At 45.0% G+C, this 21,759-nt stretch overlaps 1 protein-coding gene across 1 annotated transcript in view; it reads right to left on the bottom strand.

Annotated features, from left to right (window-relative positions):
* Positions 1–21,759, bottom strand: part of PHKG1 (phosphorylase kinase catalytic subunit gamma 1) — a 276,125-nt gene that overhangs the window by 132,692 nt on the left and 121,674 nt on the right. Inside the window, exon 4 of the mRNA XM_085649768.1 lies at positions 9,378–9,432. Within this exon, the coding sequence (XP_085505894.1) occupies positions 9,378–9,432 (55 nt within the window). The remainder of the gene's footprint in view (positions 1–9,377; positions 9,433–21,759) is intronic.

Below are 21,759 nucleotides of genomic sequence, written 5' to 3'. Positions count from 1 at the left end.
CAACACCAGCCTTTTACTTTGCAAAGACACACCAAAGGTAGAGATTCCCTATGGTGGAGACCCTATGATATCTTTAGGATGAGGGATTGCTTAGTGGACCATGAGACAGGGAGTAACCATGCCAGTGCTGGTTCTTCCTTATATGGCCACTCAGGCAATAGAGGCTTACCTTGTCAAGGCCAGCCTTATCTCCTTTCGTTTGGGGGGGGGTTGTGTAGGAAGGTGGATATCTGACTATGGTTACCCCCAACTTTTTGCCTAGTGTCTAGCTGGTTTTTCGACTTAGTTGGCCTGAGATCCTGCCATTCAGGGTCTCAGGCTGTCTGCTCTCTCTGTAAAATGGACTCCATGTACCCTAGGTACATACCCAATTGGTAAGGATCACCTTATTGGACCCTGTATAGTGTACCCTAGGTACCCAGGGCATAGGTGTACCCTAGGCCTCCCAGGGGCTGCAGCATGTATTATGCCACCCCTGGTCTGGCCTTCCAATCAGACACAACTGGCTGATCACTCAGCTGGGGCAAGGTCGTGTAATCACCCCTTGCTTAGGTGTAGTATTCCTATACCTACCTTATATATAGACACATGTGTACCTATCAGTCACTCCTATGGCAGGCCTTAACAATCCTGGAGGCAGAGTGCTTGGTAACATGTGAGATGGTGCTCTAGCATGAGCTGAGCCTGTCTGCAGCTTTCGGAACCATGTCCTTATAGCTGTTCTATGATATAGCCTACCATATACTCTTAAAGTGCCTTATAATCTTAAACGGTTATGGTAACTATGGTTGGGCTGTATCAAAACATGTCGTGTAAGGTGTCTAACACTTTGGAATAATACCCCCATACCATTTCTGGTGATGAGGATATTATTCCCACCTTCTAGAGGGAGAGACATGTTAAAATCCTACTTTGCTGTGTAACCTCTGACCAAAGCCTCAGCATCACAAAATGGATGCTGCTGCCACAGACACAAGTCTGACCTCCTGCTGCTGGGAGTGATCCCAGCCAGGGAGGCCTGGACAATAGGTTTCCTGCTTGGGGAGGTGCTAGCACCTCCCCAGACAGCCTTTAGTGTATTGGGGCAGGGTGGGCTGAAAGGAATGAGACATGCCTGGGGCACACAAGGTGTTCCTTGCATAGTCCAGTTCAAACCGGCGCTGGGGCACTCCAGCCCCAGCTCTGGCGCGAAACTGGACAAAGGGAAGTGGGTGTAACCACCCCCTCCCAGGTCCCACCCATAAGGCGTGACCTAGCAGGTATCCCAGCCCCCCAGATTAGTATAAGAGTGGGAGTTGGGCCTCAAGACTTTAGATTATCCTGAACCTGCAAAACTGAACAGAAACTCTGGACCTTCGACATTCGACGAAAGAAGAAGACTGAAGAATCTCCCTTGTAGCCAAGGAGTGGCTACCCTGTGCAAACAGGCACCATCAAGTGACTACCCTTTGCTTTGTGAAACGTTCGACGAGGAACCGACTGCAGAGCCCGACCAGAGCCTTGATTTCCAGACTTCTCCGACCCTCATCCACATCTGCAGCAGAGCTGAGATCCGTGGAGGCGACGAGCGACGTGGGACCGGCTACCTGGGAAAAGTGGCTAGTAACTTACAGCGCAGCTTCTGAGGTACCCTCGAAGTTGTGCACCGGGGATTGAGAAGCCCCAACCCCAAGCACCATCTGCACCGAAGACCAGCCCCCCACACTCCACGAGTCCTGCGTGGGGCCCTTCAGCATTTTCCTGCTTGCCGCGTCTGTCCGGTTGCTTGCCCGCTGGCTAGTGGCCTCTGTGACGACGCTCCCTGAAATCTTCTGCGCTGGTTTGGCTCCTCCAGACTGGCTCCCGCTTCTCTGCAAAGAAGAAGCACCCCAGACCTTCCTGGTCTGCACCAGAAGCAAGTCCCTTGTTCTTCGTGGGTTCCGCTTGCCAAGGCTTGGTGAGTCCTAGTCCAACTTCGACGCCGCCGACAGCAAGAGCCTTCGTGGGACAGCTCGCCTCCTGGTCCTGGTCGTCCTCGACGCTTCCTGGTCCTCCTGGCTGCAGCGACAAGCTTCACCTTCCCCTGCAACTCTTCACGACATCGCCTGGTTCCTTCCTGGTTCCACGTGGTCACTGGCTAGTGACCTTGACTCTGTCCCCTCTGCTTGCAGGTTTCTTCTCTTCTTGATCCCAGGCTTGGGATCCACCGGACACTCTCTCCTGACTGCCTGTCAGCATCTTTCTTCAGGCATCCATAGGAGTCGACGACGAAAACGACGCATCTTCACCCCTATGCACCCGCAGCCTGTGGGCTAGGTAACTGGGGTACTCCGGTGCTCATCAGGATAGTGACTATCCTAGTGTCTAGTTTTCAAGTCTCAACTTCCTAGCTACTCCGGAAGTGTCCTAAATCTATCTATTTCTAAACTGTAACATTGCTATTGACTTTTACGCATTACGCGTGAGTGTTTCCACTCTGCACACGAATCCCGTGGGCCTCCCACTTCCTAACTAACGCTAGTGTAGTGTAGCCCCAGCGATTCCCTAGGCCTAGGCCTAATCTATTTCCGTGACAGTGGTTCTTATACCACTTCTTTAGTATATGGTTTGCGTGGCCCCTAGGGCCTAACTGTATTACTTACCTGTGTGACTTACTGTATGCATTAATAAGACTGTGTTGTACTTACCTCTAAACTCATAAAGAGTGCTGAGGGTTTGCTTAGAATAAATACACTTTATTTTATATATATATCTGTTGTGGTGTCCTTTCATTTGGTATTCAAGGGATTATATATGGTATCACAGCTGGCTTCACATGCCATTCAGAGTTTAGCCTAAGACTGCTCTTGTCCATGCTACCACTAGGATAGCTGGTCTATAAGGTTGACTTTACAACCAATCACCATAAGGGTATTTGGACTGATATAAGGTGTACACTATAACTAGTGACATCATACATCAGGCCAACTTCTCACACCCATCTTCACTGTAACAAGATATAGCAGTGCATAAAATAGCAATCCTGTGCAATGCAATAATACCACACAATGCAATACTAAGGCACTACACCCTTTCTGCTGATTTCAGAAAAAAACAGCCTGGAAGGTGAAACAGCCATTACAAGACAAACTGTAATATTTGATACATTTTGTAGGATTACTTTGTATAGACTTGTTTGACTTCTTCAGCCATAAAGTACTTTGTATTACGTTGTTATGGACCTCTAGTAACAACACGAGCTACTGCAACTCTATCAGTCGACTTTAGAGGGATTTTAAGGCGCAACCAGAGTTCGAATAAGTAACCCCTTCTACTGACTTCAGAAGGACATCTAATAATGACCTGAGGCATAGTAGCCTTTCTGCTGACCTCAGAAGAACCTCCTGTAATGGTGTGCGGTACTGTGCCCTTATGAAACTGGCAGCATAATGAGGAATGAGCAGATGAAGAAAGCACTGGTGGCAAAGCATTGTGAGGAGTTTCAGCATTATCAGCATAAACATTATGCCGCTCACATCTGAAAACGACTAACTTTAACACTAGTAACTGTGGGTTTTGTGGATATATCTGCAACAGGAAGGTGACAGACAGTATTACTGGTTGATGGAGGAGATATGGGCGTGTAGAGCCGCCTTTCAGAGTGACCTCTAGTGTGGGCCTAGGGCACTGCAACACTTCTGCGTGTTTCAGAGAGACCTCTAGTAACAGCCTGAGGTACTGCATGCTTTCAGCTTAATTCAACAGGACCTCTTGTAATGACCTGGGGTACTACACCCTTTGAACTGACCTTTAAGGGACCTCTAGTAATAGCCTGGGGTAAAGGTCCCTTTAGATAGTCCTAAGAGTGCCCGCCCATCATGTACCCTTGGATGGAGCCGATATTAGGAGGAATATTAGGAGAAATGTGGACATAAAAATAAACAGCTGTCAGGAAAGAATGGCGGTTTAGTGTCAACAGCATAAACACTCATGTAAAAAGACAAGTATAGTATATGACAGATCAATGTCAATCACATAGAGAAGGGAGACCACAAGATTTAAGGAGGGACAAAAACATTGGGAAGTATATTTAGAGGCAACAGTAGTTGTATCAGCACTACATTACATTATTTTGATGGTAACCCAAAGTACACTGTGCACAACAGTGCTCGTGGAAAAGTGAACGGCGCAAGTGACAAGTGGAAATAGTGAGAAAACAGCGAGCAACGGCGCAAGGAACAAAAGTAATAAATGGTTACAAAAACAGTAGATAGGGGATTCCGGCGAGGAGGAGCGCAGCCTGGAGATGCTGTGATAAAGGTAAGTGCGCTTTTATTTACTTTAACTGTAATTGTATTTGAAAAATATTTACTGTGGGTGTGGGAGGCACGGAGTGGAGGGCAGCGGAGCAGAGCTCCACAGAGGTTTTACACAACTCTGTAGCGCTCCGCATAGAGCAACTTCGCCTGCTCTGCCTGGGGTTACTCTTTTGTAGGAGAATAATAGAGGTTCCTGAAATGGTGCTTGAGTACGCAGGATATTCCAGTTCCGTTTAATGATTTTACTGACTTTGTTGCTACAAGGGCTGAATGTGGACACAAAGGAAATGCGTGTATTAGTCCGTCTTTGGCTAGGAGAGAGCAAGGTCTCTATGCGGCAATATCAGGCTCGTTTCCAGGCTCTCAAGACTAAACGTTTAGGACAGCTATGGGTGATCAGTTTGTCCGATAGTATGGTTGCTTCCCTGAAATAATCGTTTTTTTATTTGCAGTTTCTTCGGATACGAATAAACTGACCATACGGAAGTCTAATGCAGAGTCCCCTGGGGTGATAACTTGAATAGAGTAAGAGTGTGTTGCGTTCAATGGGTTTTCTGAAAAGTGATGTCCCAATGTAGCCATCCTCAACATGGAGGGTAAGGTCCAAAAATGGTAAGTCATTGGACCTGGAATCCAAAGTGAATTTGAGATGAGGCTGGAAATTGTTAAGCCAAAAGTTAAAGGATGATACATTTTCCGCAGTGCCATGCCAGAGTAACAAGATGTCGTCTATGTACCTGCGCCAAAAATCTATTTGGTTGAGGAAGGGGTTTGATGGGGTGAGGATGTGTGTAGTCTCCAAATTGTGTACATAGAGGATGGCGAAGTTGGGCCCAAAGCAAGCACCCATAAACAGTCTCTTGATCTGCAGGTAGAATGTGTCCTTGTATAGCCCGAGGAAAAAAGAAATTAACAAGATACGTAGAGGAGGAAAAAAAGGAAAAATGATTCCTTTTTAAGAAGTCCCCTCACTCACCAACCTAGTTGGTGACATGCTTCATCATTGGGGTCCCATCCGAGCAGCCGAATGCCACCCGGGTGTGCTTCAACACCTGTTTACAGGGGGACAGATTTTATTCGTAACAATAGTGCAAGTGAGTGAGATAGTGAGTTAAAAAATGTCTTTATTGTTCTCCCTAAAGTTTAACCCCTTGTGTGCCACGCCCTTTCCCCGCCCTGTGCCGGGCGTTCCATTAGCGGGCGGGGTTCATGACGAGCTGGACTCGTCATGGGCACAGCGCAACCGCGGCCCATGACGAGTCCAGCTCGTCATGGGCACAGAAGGGGTTAATATGGAGCAATAAGACAAGATTAAAAGTAAGGTGTGATACCTAACTTTATACAGATACCTTAGGTCAATTTAACCTATTTAGGTATCACACCTTGCTTTTAATCTTTTCATATTGCTCCATAAGCCAATGTACTCTCATTCAACCTTTCATCCATCTATGAACTCACTCTGACACTAATTCCAATTCTAGATGCTGACACACACCTATAAGGCCCTTCATGACCATGGACCAGCATGCATCAGCTACCGCCTGAACTTCCACCAACCCTCCAGACACCTGCGCTCCGACTCCCTCGTCCTCGCATCCGCCGAAACTACAATGAAGAGCGATCCTGCTCCTACCTCGTCATGTCCTGGAACGACCTTCCCCTCCATCTCCCACCATCTTCCTGTCTCCTGGAATTCAGAATTTGACTCAAGACCTGTGTTTTTGACTGATCCCAGCAAGAACCTAGCGCCTGGGTACGGGTGATTAGCCACGTGACGCTCGATATATTTGAGTTGGTTGATTGACTTATTCATCCAACCATGTATCAACTATTGAATCACTATCAGTTCATCCACCCCATCTACACATCCACACACAAACACTTTCATCTAAGGACAGCCAGATCTACTGGCTTTATACGTCCCTGGGGAGCACTGCAGTAGGCAAATTTAAATTTTGCCTGCAGCACTGACGACCTCATATCGGGGATGCTGTGAGGCGTGGCAAACGATTGGCAAAGCCAGCAGGTCACAAAGGCCAGACCTATTGGCTTCGCCAATGTTTGTGTTGCCAATCCACTGCGAGCCTTGGTGTGCTGTCCTTTATTTGTTGCAGTGTTTTTAATTCATTGAATGCATGCGTTAGCTGTTTGCTTGACATGGGACAACATCGCAATGCTGTTGAATAAAAGCTGGGGCTGGCTAAAGGTGTAGCACGCGGTAAAAGGCCACTTGCTGGCAGCTGTGCTTGTTGAAAGTGACCCCGTGCTCCCTCCCTGTGCTCTGCATAGCCTGTCCTGTGCTCTTGTGAACATGTTGAATGACAGGGGGGCCTTTGGGGCTCCAGCACCAGAAAGGTCAAAGTGGTAAACAGGAGCTTCTGTCTGGAGGCGCGAGAGACTCCAAGAGCTGAGGGGGCCTTAGAATCCCAGTCTGTGACCTTAAGACAGCGCCCCGCCCCTGCCCATCAGTGAAAAGGGCACGAGCGCCCGACTGCCAGGAAAGGGCTCACATTTATAAGTGAAGTGCTGGCTCCGCACCCGCTTCTATTACAGCAAACCTACCTAACTTAAGTCTTTAACGTTACTCACACCTTCCCTCAAATGTTTTAGGCAGTTTTACTATTTCATTCAACTTAAACAAAAACATGTTTGCATCCTCGGACCACCTGGCTCCCGGCTTTGCACCAGCAGCACATATTCTCGGAAACACACAGACAGGGGGAGGAGGGGGGGGGGGGGGGGGGTAAAAATAGAGCTCTGATGTTAGGGGAACCTCTTGGAGAAACCTGAGCGGCTGTGCACCGAAGTGCTGGCTGTCACGGCCACCCGGCGCACGTCACCCGGGCAGATGGCGTCCATTCATGCCAGCCACGCCGGGTCTCTTCGGGACGTCATTACAAACGTGGTCTGCATACCGACCTGGCACAATATGTCACACTTCTCTAAAAACTTCACAGGGACAGCCTTATACTCTCAGGACATTCGGACGCCATGTGACCTGCCGTGGGCTGGCATTATAGGTCGCTCGTCACAGGTCACCGAGACGCCATGTTTCGTCCTAGGCTGGCATTATAGTTCACGCTTACTCGTGGCTACACGTCACTGGGACGCCATGTGTTTAGTCTTGAGCTGGTATCATTGGCCATGCTTCACTGGGACAGCCAGCCTGCTGCTACGTCACTCGGACGCCCAGGGTCCATTCCTGGGCTGGCATTGCAGGGCATGCTTCACAAGGACAACCCAGGGCTACTTGTCACTAGGACATGTAGCCATTCCCAGATTTTTATTTTACAAGCCAAAGTCCCTGGAACTCTTACTCAAGCCCAGTTAGGTCAATGATTAGGGCCAAGAGGTTAAGCGTTGGCATTCGGGAGGCGTTTGAGTGTACTCTTGCCCAGCTAGTACAATTGCTACACGCATGGAAGCGAGTGCATGGAAGATGGCACATTACACCGACAAAAAACAACAGCCACTTTCTGAATTGAGGCTCAGTCAGCCTGGCTGACAGACAGTCACTGAAACTGCAGATGAGTGAACACCGAGCAAAGCATGGGAGGATACAGCAACCGGCTGCTAGAATCCAGTTTTGAAATCAGAATATAAATGAATCAGGTGTGAATTCGAAATTTTAACAGTAATTGTGCCCGCTTTCTTCTAATAACCGTTTAATGAATAAACATAGGGAAAACCGACCTTGACATGCACCAGTTGCAGTAGCCTAAGGAGCACCAACGGAGCAACGAAAACCTCTGGACAAGGCCAGTTTTACTTTTTATGTTTTTTATCCGTCAATAATACCACTCTGTTTTTAGACACAAATGTCCAGTAGGCCAGTCTACAAGCAAAGTGGTTTTGTTGACGGAGAAAGAAGTAAAAAAGTTTTGTTTGCTTGCAAACTTCTGTAGGTGAATATAAAATCATACATCATTTCTGCTGGTAGCTGAAAAACAACGAAAACAGGTTAAAATATGGGACAAAGGGCACAACAAAATAACAATACAAGGCCTTCGAAAATCTCTTGAGAAAGCTTTGTGGCCCACATACCCAGTGCCCATGGTTTACAGCTGGACATTCCTGGTATGAGTTGGTCACCCACAAGGTGCACCTTGCCCAAGGTTGCGTACCTTTGAGGATTTTTCGCACTACAGAGAATGCTTAACATCAATGATACACAAACTGTGAAACTATGGAAATGCCGCTGTTCTCTTCTCTATGAGGAGATTTGTTATCCTATGGTGAACCCCATCCTTACATCCCCAGGACACTTGAAGTATAGCCTATGCTTTCCCACCTTGGAAAGGCATGTACTCCACAGGCGTTTTCAAAATGGGGACCACCAGACAAAACGTTTGTACATATCCACAAACAATGCCACCCACTTCTTCAGTGATCCAGCACGAAGGGAGCCATATCCCCACTCGTACAAAAATTCCATGGGCTCCCTTGATCACAAAACGTTGGGGGGGAGCGGTTCCAAGCTGTCGCCAAAACCTTATCAGCATTAGACATGCCCTGAAGACCCACCTCTTCTGCTACAAACAGTGCTATAAACCCTCCTTCCAAGCCACGGAATCCAACATGCAGGTGAGTAATCCTGGCTCTGGTCCTGGCAGTCAAGAAGAAAAAGAATATACGTGTGCTGTCGTTAGAGGAGTCTGGAGTCACTCAACTAAGGGGTACATTCTTGATTTTATCCTAGGCTCCGGGGTTACAGTACATAAGGTAGGGCCACCCTCTATCCACCTGTCCCTACCTCTTAGCTTCCTACAGGTCCTGCACCAACATTCTATTACATCATTCACTCTCAACATTCCAACACTGCTCAGACACCGGGAATGGGGGCAAACCTGATACTACACAGTGTACCTTCAAAACATGCAAATCTTCCTCAACCCCTTCCTTGCCGCTCCTAATTAACGACCCTTGCGCACTGTGACTTCCTGAGCTGGACATGGGCGGTGCTAAGACAATTCTAGTTGCAGTGCACCATACAAATTACATATATAAATGTACAAGAAAGGTTTTTTTGGGGTAAAGTGTTGAAAAGTGTGATTACGGAGATGACTATAGACAGAATCATAGGCACAGGAGCATACTTACAAGTCAAACACCAGGAAGAAGAAGGTGTGGGATTCAAAGCTATCCTTCAGCTGAACTGCAAAGAAGAAAGAAGAAAGATGTCAATAGAAATACGTCACCGCTGATACATGGCATGAGAAACACCGCTCGTGGTACAATTTAAATAATTATATCTTTTGTAAAGATTGTTCAAATGGCGGACAAATACTGTCAATACATCACAATATGAATTGTTAACGAAAGCTAGCAGAGCCCAACGCGCTCAGCCCTGCCTTTCAGACCCTACACCAACAGATCAGAATTAGGTGAGCCTTGGCCAAAGTTTCTGGGAAAATGGAGTCCTGAGGGTTAGAAAAGGGTCCTGTGGTGCACCCAATAGCAGGGGCGATGGGTGTTACAGCAGATGTATGTGTTGAGTTCCATACCATACCCACATCAAAAGAGCAACAAATGAATACATGTTCATGACTTATAGAGCATGAACTAAGCTACAGAGCAAGGGAGCGCCAATATCCAAAGGGTCATCAATACCTGGGCAAAATAGGTTTCTAGTATGTAATTGGTTGATTTCACCCCAAATGAAAAATTCATTCATTTGGGAAAAATCTAAAACCCGTAGAGCTGAATTAAGAAGCACTAGGACATCTGCACGAGGAATAGGCGGTGTCATGAACGTGTTATATCACTAAGTTAAGGCTCCACAGACCAGAAGAGGGACAAGGATGATAACGTAATCACCGGATGATGAACACCTCCCAGCAAGGTTGAGCTTCTATGAGGGTTACTTAGAACACTGCTGATGCCACTGTATAATTACATACATTTATATACATATGGTCTTCTGTTTTAAGATCAGGATCACTATACTTATGTACAGACCAGTTACGTTAACAAAGCCACTGGAAATGAGAGGTTTTATTTTTGAAAATGAAGTACAGTTCTAATGTATTAAAAAAAAATATTCCAGGGCTGTTCAGGTGACTCTCTAATCTTCCTGAAAGCCCAAGCAAGCACCAGAGACAGACAGCTATAAGAACAGAGTTAGTATGTCTTCCAACACAAGTTCCCCTGCTTGGTATGTCCTGCCTAAACCCCCAAAATACCAACAAGTGATGCTGAAAGTTTATTTTTAAAAAGTGCATGGAGTGAATCTAAAGATTTATTTCAAGAATATAAGCATAACTTATAAGAGAAGGCTCTTAGTTTCACTGTTTGAGAGTTCATGTATGTAGTTAGAAACAGCCACAAGGCAGCAAACAATTTCACAGAGGTTGGCATTCCTTCAAAGTGCAAAATTAAGTGCTAAACATTCTGAAAGAAATATTTATGGACATCTCTGAAAATAATCCTAACCAAAGCCAAGAACAATTAATGCAGCATCTGACAGACAAAACATTTTAAGCATCTCAATTTAACTGACAGCTATTTGAAAGATTTTGTACGGTAAACAGTCTAAATATTGAATTTTACATATCGAGTTGCCAAAATATGGAATTTTAAATATCGAGTTGCCAAAATATCGACTTACAAAAAAATAGTGGTGCAGAATATCGAAATGCAGGTAAGAAATATAGTTTTTAATAATATTGATGTTAGTAATATTGACAGTCATAATATAGTTGTTAAAAGTATTGATTTTTTTAGTGTTTTAAGTGTTAGTATATGTGTTAAAAGTATGTATTATTTTTGTAATGTATGTTTGAATTTTTTAAAAGTAATGAATTTTATGTTGATTAATTCTTGCGTAATTTAATTACGTAGCGGGTTGTGGTTTAATAGGGAAATAGGGTGGGTCCTAAACACAGCTTGTAAAGGTGTTAATACATTCTTTTCTTCCATACAGGATTGTAATCGACCAAGGAGAACACGGGCAAATATCAAAGAGGCTTATTGGACGATAATTTGCCGGGTTGAGCGGGGTACCTTTTGTTATGTTATGTTATGTTAGGGTAGCTTATATAGCACATGGCTACCCCAGCAACAGGGCGTCCCAGCGCTTGCAGACGAGCTAGATACTCAACAACCAAGCCAGGGGTGGGAAGAACCACAGAGAACCGGGCCTAAAGAGTGCCAAATAGCCAGGTCTTAATCCTCTTTCTGAAAGACAAGTGATTCGTGATAGCACGAGCTTCAGACGGGATTGTGTTCCACAGTTTCGGGGCCAGATATCTGAAGGATCGACCTCCTGCTCTGCTCCTCCGGATCTTGGGGATGTGGGCCAGAGACAGATCTGCAGAGCGAAGAGCCCGAGTAGGGACATATAGAGTACTTAAGTCTCGCAAAATTTTGGGGCCCGAGGAGTAGAGAATTTTATGAATAAGGCAAAGTGCCTTAAATTGAATGCGCTGCTTTACAGGCAGCCAATGCAGACGATGAAGGGTGGGGGAGATGTGACAATTTTTTGGCAAACCAAACAGACTGCGTGCGGCCGCATTCTGCGCCCTTTGAAGTCTGTGAATCGTAGATTGATTGGAGCCCAGCATTAGGACATTGCAAAAGTCGATGTGCGACAGCACCATGGCCTGAATGATCATCTGGCGAACTTGGGGTTCGAAAAAACCCAAAATGGGTCTCAGAGACCGTAGACGGCTGTAGCACGTGCCTGCCACCTTTTTAGCGTGGGAATCGAGATCTAGTCGGTTGTCAACCATAACACCCAAGTTTTTGACTTCCTTCTTAGGGGTAGGTGCAGGGCCTAATACAGGCGGCCACCACTGATCATCCCATTTCTGAGTCTCCTTTCCAACCAGTAGAACCTCCGTCTTGGATGAATTGAGCTGGAGACAATTTTCAGTCATCCAGTTTGCAATGGCCGATAGATCTTCCTGAAATTTAATTTTGTCGGCGTTGGTATCGCTGGAAAAGGAGAAGATAAACTGTGTATCGTCCGAATAAGATGTTAATTTGATGTTACGAGCTCTGGCCAGTATGGCCAGAGGGCGGACGTACACGTTAAATAAAGTGGGGCTAAGTGCGGACCCCTGGGGAACGCCACAGCACAGCGGAAACCTTCCCGATTTATACGGTGGAGCATGGACCTGAAAGGAGCGGTCCGTCAAGAATGAAACGAACCACTCTAGGGCTCCATCTCGGACCCCGATCTCCCAGAGTCTTCTTAAGAGGATCTCATGGGAGACCGTGTCGAATGCTGCACTCAGGTCCAACAGGACCAGTGCCGATGTACCACCTTGGTCCTGTACCTCCCTCAGTTGTTCCGTGACGGCTAATAGGGCCGATTCTGTGCTATGATTCGTCCGGAAACCATTTTGGGAGTCGTCTAAGATTCCATTGACCTCTAGATAGTTAATCAAGATGGAATTTACATGAGATTCAGCTATCTTGGATAGATAAGGTAGCAAGGATATCGGTCGGAAATTTTCCGGCTTAGAGGGATCCAAAGTGGGTTTCTTTAATAGAGGGACAACCTTAGCATGCTTCCATGATCTAGGTATTGTGGCTGAGTCCAGGGTTTTATTAATCAAATTCTGACCTTCTAGCAAAATGGGATCCTTATGAAGTCGCGCCATTTCAGGTTTTACAGGATCCTCAGGGGATCCGGATTTAATTTTTACGGTCAGCCTATCCATCTGGTCCGCTGAAATAGGGGAGAGGGTACAGAGAGAGTGTGGGAGATCTTGTAAGGTCTCGACTATAGTGGGATCGGGGCTTGTCTCAGTCGAGGAAAACGACTTATATATACCCTGAACTTTATTTATAAAAAAGGTGGCAATCTCATTACAATGGGTATTAGATGTAATCATATTACTGGGGCCTTCTGGTAGCTTAGTCATGTCTTTCACCATAGAAAATATGGTTTTAGATTGATTCGCACTTGACAGGATCGTGTCAGTATAGTATCTAGCCTTAGCTTTTTTAATTAATTTATGATATATTTTGGTTGCAGACCTGAATTTAATTTTGGCTAGGGGGTCATAGGATTTTCTCCAGGCGTGTTCAAGCAGCTTACATTGCTTTTTTTGTTCAGCAAGTGTCTCTGAGTACCAGAGATGCGGTTGTCCACGTTTGGGCTTGGACAGTGTCATGGGAATCAGCTGGTCTAGAGATTTATTAATCCACTCTCTGTATGCGGCATCTGCTTCCTCCAGATTCACCGGCCAAACAGGGCACGTGGTTTTCAGATTGTCTATAAACAGACTGCTGTCTAATTTGTGCCATGGGCGCCTTGGGATAGGAGGAGGGGGCTGTCTTTTAAAGTTATCAGCTACCTTGATGGAGATATGAACCAGATAGTGGTCCGTCCAACTGAGAGGGCTTGGGAGGAAGGCGGTAATGGCCGGAATGTTTGAGAACACTGGGTCCAATAAGTGACCTACTACATGGGAGGGCCCTTTAACAAGCTGTGTGAGTTGGCATGCTTCTAAATCATCTAAGAGACCTCGCACCGTGGGGGTATCACTGCATTCAAAATGAAGATTTAAGTCTCCCAATAGGCTAAAGTTCGCGGAATTCAGAGTCATAGTGGAGACAGTGACAACCAGAGATTCCCAAAAGGAGCGGGGTACCTTTTTTGTAAATAGGAATAATTTCTGCCCCTGCCCAAGTCGGGGGCATTGCCATACCTTGAAGGATGGCGTTAAACAATGTCCATAGGTAGGGAATCCACGCTGCTTGTTCATTTCTAAATAGGTCGCCAGGAATTCTATCCAGCCCGGGAGCCTTGGCTGGAAGCAATTTACCCAGTGCCGCAGTGACCTCTTTCATTGTACAAGGGGTGGCACTTCTATTTAGGGGGATTTAATTTATTACCGTTTCCCTAGCAACTACAGCACCATCTACGATCCTTGTATATAAAGTTTTAAAATGGGATCTCCAAACTTCTTCCCCCAAGTTTGGCTCGATTGCTGAGTTGCCTTCGGATTTTCCAGTTTTCACTAAATTCCAAAAGCCTCTCATGTCTCGATTGTCTAAAGCTTTTCTAATTGCTTCCCATTCACCTAACTCCCAGGTTGCTTTCGCTTCAGGTAAGGTTTTTTTGTAATATGCCCTGTTTTCTTTAATACATTGGTTGTCATTTTTTTTGATCCCCAGTAGTAGAGCGCGATTAGCATCCCTACACATTTTATTATACCAGGGATGTTTGGGTTTAGGGTCAGAACTATTGGTGTAGTCATTATTATAAAAACACTTCCTGGTGATTCCTACTTAGTAACGACAGGAATTCTGAACCTTGACTGTTTTCAGATGCTCAAAATGCAGTTTCTAAAAAAGAGGTAATTTCTTTGTACAGGGTGGCCACTTTTTCTGGGGACTGTACAAATATTCCCCACTGTACTCTTCTACCCCCTTCTATTGCAACTAGATTTGGCACTGCTTGTGAGGATATACTCTGATAGTCCTTAGACTGGGGGAAAGCTATTTCAAGCACCAACGGATTATGGTCACTTTTACATCGGGATTTAACCGAGAAATCTATAGTTTTGTGCCATAATTCTACATCTATCAAGATGTAATCAATTGTAGATGCCTGCCCTGACTTGTTAAAAGTAAGGTTACACGGGCTGGTGGAGGGGAAGCGGCCATTGTATGCCCTGAGTGAGTGGCTAAGTGTTAGTGAATTCATCTGCAGGACTAGGGGGGGGGTCCATTCCCTTATTGGGTAGATGTTACAATCAGGAATTGACCGAGCCGAGTCTTCCTCGCTCGTAATGGTATTATCGATGCCATTTAGGGGTTCAAAGTGACAATTAAAATCCCCACCAATAACTACGTGGTTATACTATGGTAAAGTGTGAAGAAAAGTATCCAGGCAATCTATTGTCTGCGAAATTTGCCCCTGCCTCACTGGACGGGAGTAAATGTTAATAATGGCTATCTTTAAGATGTTATAGAAAGAGAGGAGAATACACAGAATATCAGGAGAGGGGGTATCTATCATTTTAATGTTGCATCCCAGATGTATGCCAACCCAGGTACATAGGCCCCCTGATGGTCTCCCCCTAGGCCCCTGGATGGCTGGAATACAGTATGTGACGTATCCCACTCTATGCAAATCTAGCCTTGACCATGTTTCCTGGAAGAGGCATAGCTCATGAGTGTCTATATATTCTCCCGAATCTGGGAGATCCATTTTTGAGCTAAGACCTGCTATATTCCAGGATAAGATCTTAGGGTTCTGTAGCACATCTGTGCTTACGGTCTGGGTGTGTAAGGGACTCCCTTCCTGTTGTGCTAGTTGTTGCACAATTTTGACCTGATCGTGGGTTCCTGCCTCGATCTGTGGGATACAGTCAGAGTCCCGGGTCATCTTGGAAAAACCACTGGGGGTACTGGGAACTATTGTGGCATCATGGGTTTTCTCAGCTAATAAATCCCCACTCTTTGTTCTTTCACAGTATTGAAGCTCGAATGTCTGATTAATAATAGATGTCGAGCTTTTGGGAATGGGATTTAGTCAATCAACCAGATCTAGGGGACTAAACTTATTGCTCACAGGAATGTTGAATGGCATGATGTTTTCACATCCCGACCCATATTTTGCATATTGCCACTCTGGGCTCTCAATTCCCACTTTTTATACACACTTCCCACTCTATTTAACAGCTGGCTAGGAGGATAGAAGAAGTCCAAAGGGATTGGTTGGGTGCCTCCTATCTTCCTGGGGGATCCCCATCCGAGAATATGCTGACCACCCTACGATCCCTGAAATTAATCAGAACACAGGATTTCCTTACGCCTCTGCCCCAGTCAACTAACCCTGCGTGCAAAAAAAAGTTAACTTTGTATTAGATGGGGGAGTGGTCTATGTTTATTTAGCCAGTAAGTTGTTTTGTTTTTCAATTCTGGATATGACTCCCCTCGGCCTTTTTCCAACTCTGGGACTCCAGCTAGTATAACAACATAGGGAGTAGAAGCTGGGGGCAGATCTATACAAGGGAGTGTAGGGCATGTTTCCCTCATCTAAGGATGGAATGTATTCCGAATGTCTGCAGCAGAGGTTCTTTGTGCCTGTTGTTCTATTGGCGGACCTGGGGTAATTGCCACAGGCCTAGAGTCATGGGCATTATCCGGGAGGTGGGACGGCCTATTTTGGGGGATGGCTGGGGCCTGGTATTGTTGGGCAAGGGGATTAATCCCAGTGGGCGCATACGTTTGGGCGGTTTGTTCAATCCCTTCAGGGACGGGCGGTGGTAAGTTAGTAGACGGAGTTTCCTGATTTTGTTGGGAAGCAGTTGTCAAATTTGTTGTTTTGATATGTTCGATGGTATACAAACTGGCATCGACTTTACTCCCCCACGAGTCCATCACTGTGGTTAACTTATCAATACGTCTCATTGCCACTTCGAGTTCAGATTTAATGAGCTGCTCAAAGTGAACCTTGAGCTCTGTTACCAACTGTGATACCTATGCTGGGGGCTCCAAAGTTTTAGAGCTACTTTCATTAGCAACTTGACCCCCTGGCGGTTTGTTTAAAGCCTCCTTGGGGGTATGTTTCACGTGTTTCCCTCCCTTGTAAGCATTTAGCTTCCTAGGTCCGCCTTTCCTTTTTGATCCCCCACCCATACCATTCTTACTGTTATTTTCCGAGACTGTGGGTTCTTGAGTGCACAGCAGTTCTAGAGTAGTGGGAGCAGCCAATGGTTGGGGTGAGTAGGATAACTCTAACTCCGTAGTTGGCGTAATGCTTGGAATCATTGGTGTTAATGAGAGGCGTCTCTCAGTGCGTTCTATTTCACTGGAGACAACTCCTATTGCCTGCTGCAGCATTTTGTCAATAGCAGTCGGTTGTGCAATTGGAGTTGGTAAAGAAGCTTTCTGCCTAGTGGTTGGCCTAGTGGGCGGGGGGGGGGGGTGTTTACCCATAGTTGTTTACTGTCTAAAACTCCCCAGTCCACAATAGTTCTTAACAAAATTTGTCAATGAATTAAAACAAGCGTTAATTGGATTTTAGAGAGTTAAGTACTACGGTTTTAATCTATGGAACCCCCAACTACTATCCCTAGCTCAAGAGCACTTTATAGATGGCAATACACAAACATTAGGGCTACCTATGAGCAAATCTAAGGGAGGTGGCCCAGCCCAGCCTCGGTCGGGCTCAGACCGGCTCAGACGGGCCCGCCCCTGGCCCGGGCTTCACCTGGCGCGCCCGCGTGCGTCCCGCGCCGCGGGGTTGAGGCAGCGCTTTATAGCGTGATAACCACGCCTCCCTCAGTGGCAGCTGCAAACAATGCGGGAGCCAAGGCACGGTGCACCTTGGGACAGCGAGTCCCACCAGGGCACGATGTTCGTGGGCTTGATGTCAGCAGGGGTGCGAAGAGCAGCCCGAAGCCCAGCAGCAGCAACAAACAGTAGCGCCAGCAAGGATTGCAGGATTAAAGTCCCCTAGAGAGTCGCAAACAGGATAGCATTAAGGTAAATATACATTGCTAAGTATAGATTTCCTCTTCTTAACTTCAAATCTATACATCTTGAATATATATATATCATCAAGGTACACATTTGAGATGGTAAGTATAGTAAACTAATACTAATCTCTTTATGGTTACCTTTATGATATTCTAGTTGACCACAACATTTTGGCATGTTGATATGTCAGTCTTGATACCAGGTTCATGAATCCTGATGTTGTCTCAACGTCCTTTGATTCTGAACAAATCACTTAATCTCCCGTGCTTTTCATCTGACCTTGTGAAATGTAATCTGGTGCTCATGTAAAGTGCTCCAATGCTGTTGAGTAGTGTTCGCGCTATATAAAACGGCGAAATATATATTCAGTCTAAAATGTATCACTGGGCCTTGTTTTAACACTAAAATGGATACGAGGCTTTACCCCATGCTGCAGAAGAGGTATCTCAAAGTTACTAAAACCATTGGTTTCAACACCAATATTTTTCTGAAGGTTTGCCGTTTTAGTGTACTGATGAGACAGACAAGGACCACCATGAAAATTGTCCCAGCTCCAGACTTCAGTGCAGATTACCATCTGCCACTTTTGTGGGCATAGCAATATCTCGGCCACAGTCCGATATCACAGGGCATGGTCAGGGTTGTGATGTTTACAAACAATGCCCCGCCTCGTGTCTATTAAAGCTAGGTGGGTTGCAAAAGTTTGTTGTTCTAAAAATTGGGTCATGGTTCTAAAAAGTTTGGGAAGCACTGCTTTAGACAAATCTGACAGAAAGGGGTATTTCAAATTAAATCCAGTTATCAAATATTTCATGAGAACTCCTTTAGTAGATATACAAACCTATATACATGATTTAATACTAAAAAGCCATTCAACCGATCCCTTTATCTTTCTCTGATTTCAACTTTATATAACAAAATTGGGCAGAATCCTATGGAGATGATTTTAAAATGTCGAATTGACCGGTCCAAGGAATTGAGGACAGCAATGTCATAACAGGACTGAGAATCCTGTCTGTCATTGATTCCTATTGCTTTAGTTGACATGCCTGGCAGGCTAACGCAGTAATAAATTGATATGGATCTGTTGGACACATTCACAAATGAGGAAACTAAAACTCATTGCATCCGATGTGGAACTATGGTAAAAGTGTAGATTACTTCAATCTTACATTGCCCAAATATCCAAACACCAAACATTATTCAAATGGAAACTTATACTGATTCTAGGAGAACCAGCAGCAAGCGATGAAAAATCATTTTGAATGCTGTTCCATTTTTTACTGTGATTGCTCTAGAGAGGTCTAAAGATCAATCATGGTGATGAAATAAATATTTTGGTGAAACTGGAAATGGGAAAGATATACAAATAATAATAATAAGCCTATTTACTGGCATCCATGGAGAGGGTAACTTTTACTGATCTATAAAGACTCCCCTTTTTTAAATGTATTTAAGAAAATGTCTAACCTTTCTAAGATAGAAATATATTAGTTATCAATTCATTTTGTCAAATGCTTGTATTTATGCTATCACATTCTAATTACAAATTAAAGGCCGGACGAATGGAGTACAGTCCATCAGGGAGGCGGAGAACATTATGCGTGCCACTCGGAAGGACTACAATCCGCCTAATTAATAGTCCACTACCATCCCAGCTGTGATCTCTGTACCTTGAAAGGAAGCACCGTCATGTTGGTTCCTGTGAAGGTTCCTCTCAAGGTACAACATTTTTGGTGGACGGCCGCTCACCAAATGTTACCAAAGTTTTTGTTTTTTAAAAACAAACCCCCATGGTTTAGAGCAGCCTGCCATTCTGAACCCAGCAGACGAGGTTCTGCAGCAGTGTTATCTTTTTTTCCATTTCAAACCCCTTTTCCCCTTTCAAGGTCCTTGTAGTTGGCCTCTCTATAGCTCCAGTCAATGGCATGTCTCCTCCGGGAGGACACTGGTGGAATATTGTTAGACACTGATTGAGTTAGACCTAAATGGCTGCGCCCTGACTCTAGGAACCAGTCACTATTCCATAGCAGTGCATTTTTACACTTCTTTCATAACACTCATGTTTTCCCTTGTTTCCTATGAAATTGCTACATTGTATTAAGTTATCTGTGATCTCCTCAGACTTTATTTGCGGTGGCATGTTGCTCATTGAATTTGTATTGTACATTCTATCTTTTTATACATTTAATCTCTCTATTTCTTCAACTGTATTATCGCTTGATTGGCTTCGTTACACATAATTTACGCATATTCTTTCCTGCAGTCTGCCTTGCAGCTTAGGACAGGCAAGCAATGGTGAGTGAGGACTTGTTCACCCTCCTGTATCTTTTCAAACACGCAATGGGGGGTTCACTCACATTTCACCCAAATGCATTGCATTTGCGACTCGCAATTTGAGGCTTTGAAATTGGGATGTACAACAGTGTCTCAGACACTGTTTGTGATTCCCAGTGGGGTCGCAATTTGCGACCCCATTGGGAATGGCTAGCACTCACAGGGATGGCGGCCTGCGGGGGTCAGCAGACCACCATGTCTGGGACTGCTTTTTTAATGAACTAGTTTTTATTTTTTTAAATGCATCCAGTTTTCCTTAAAAGAAAACGGGATGCTTTTAAAAAAGAAAAATTTAACTTTTCAATTTCATTTTTTTAAGAGCAGGCAGTGGTCCCTGGGACCACTGCCTGCTCTTAAAAAGTATTTTCTCACATACTCACAAAGAATAAGGGGTCCCCTGGGAACCCCTTCTAGTTTGCGAGTGGTTTACCACTTACTTGAAGTAGGTGGTAAACTGCGAGTGTTTTGCAGCTGCAAATGCGGTGGCAAAACAATAGTAAATGGCATTGAGTCTCGCTATTAGGAAGGGTCGCCCCTTCCTAATAGCGAGAGTCGCAAATGCTATTTTGCAAGTCAGTGACTCGCAAAAAAGCATTTGGACATGCCATTACCTTTTTTTGCGGTCGCAAACGGGAGGATCTACCTGAATGCAACCGCAAAAAAGGGTCATACATCTAGCCCAAAATCACTCCAGTCCTACGAGCCTTCCAGTAATCCTCCCTCCTCATCTGCCTCTTCCACTCAGTCTACCAGTGTCCTTTAATCTTCTGAGAACACCTTCATCTCTTACTCTGTTCTTGAGGAACACACAGTTCTAGCAAAACTTAAAGCACTGTCCTTTGGCTGTCCATTAGAACTTTCACCTGTCAACAATCTGAAATTATTTGCACCTAGAATGATTCCTCAACTCACCACCCTGTATTATCTCTTCCGCTCTGATAGATATGTTCCTCAAATTTGGAAAACAAGTACCTATGCTCCCTTTACTAAAAAAAAGCCTACATTAGATCCAACAACCAGTCTATTATAGACCCATTCCCCTTCTCCCCTTAGCTACCAAAATCATTGAGTTTTATGTCAATTCCCAACTATCCGCACACTTGGAATCTCATCATTGCTTCAATCACCAACAGTCAAGCTTCTGTCCCTCCTTTGGTACCAAGATTGTTTTGGTCATTTTCTTAAGTACAATGAATCACTGTCATGAATCTGATGATGCAGCAGCTGTAATTATTCTTCATCTTTCTGCAGTGTCTGACTTAGTATTCCAACGCTGACCTCCCGTTAAACACAGAATAGGGAAAAAGGCAATGTCCTATAGTGATCCTCTTCCTTTCTCTCTTCTCATTCCTAATGGGTTTTGCTTCCCCTTTCCATTCTGAATGCAAACCTATCCCCTGTGGTCGACCTCAGGACTCTGCACTTAGACTTACTCTTTTTTAATCTCTATGTGTCTTTCTTGCATCTTTGATTCACTCTTTCAGCCTAAACTTCTTCTCATATACCAAAGACATGCAATTGGTCTGAGAGTGGACGGGGGCACTTCATCGCTGTGTCCCAGTATAAGGCCTGCAAGTCTTTCATCGCTTGTTGAACGTACAACTTATTCTGTCCTCACTCATATAAGACTGAGACCTTAGTCTTTAGCACACTTTGTATATAAGACTCCAGCTGGTGGCTGTCTGAGCTTAGCACCTTGGCA

Source organism: Triturus cristatus, chromosome 3_2 (assembly GCF_964204655.1).
Source record: "Triturus cristatus chromosome 3_2, aTriCri1.1, whole genome shotgun sequence".
Taxonomy (NCBI): Eukaryota; Metazoa; Chordata; class Amphibia; order Caudata; family Salamandridae; genus Triturus; species Triturus cristatus.
Note: the sequence above shows the minus strand (reverse complement) of the source record. Positions and strands in the feature narration are given on the sequence as shown.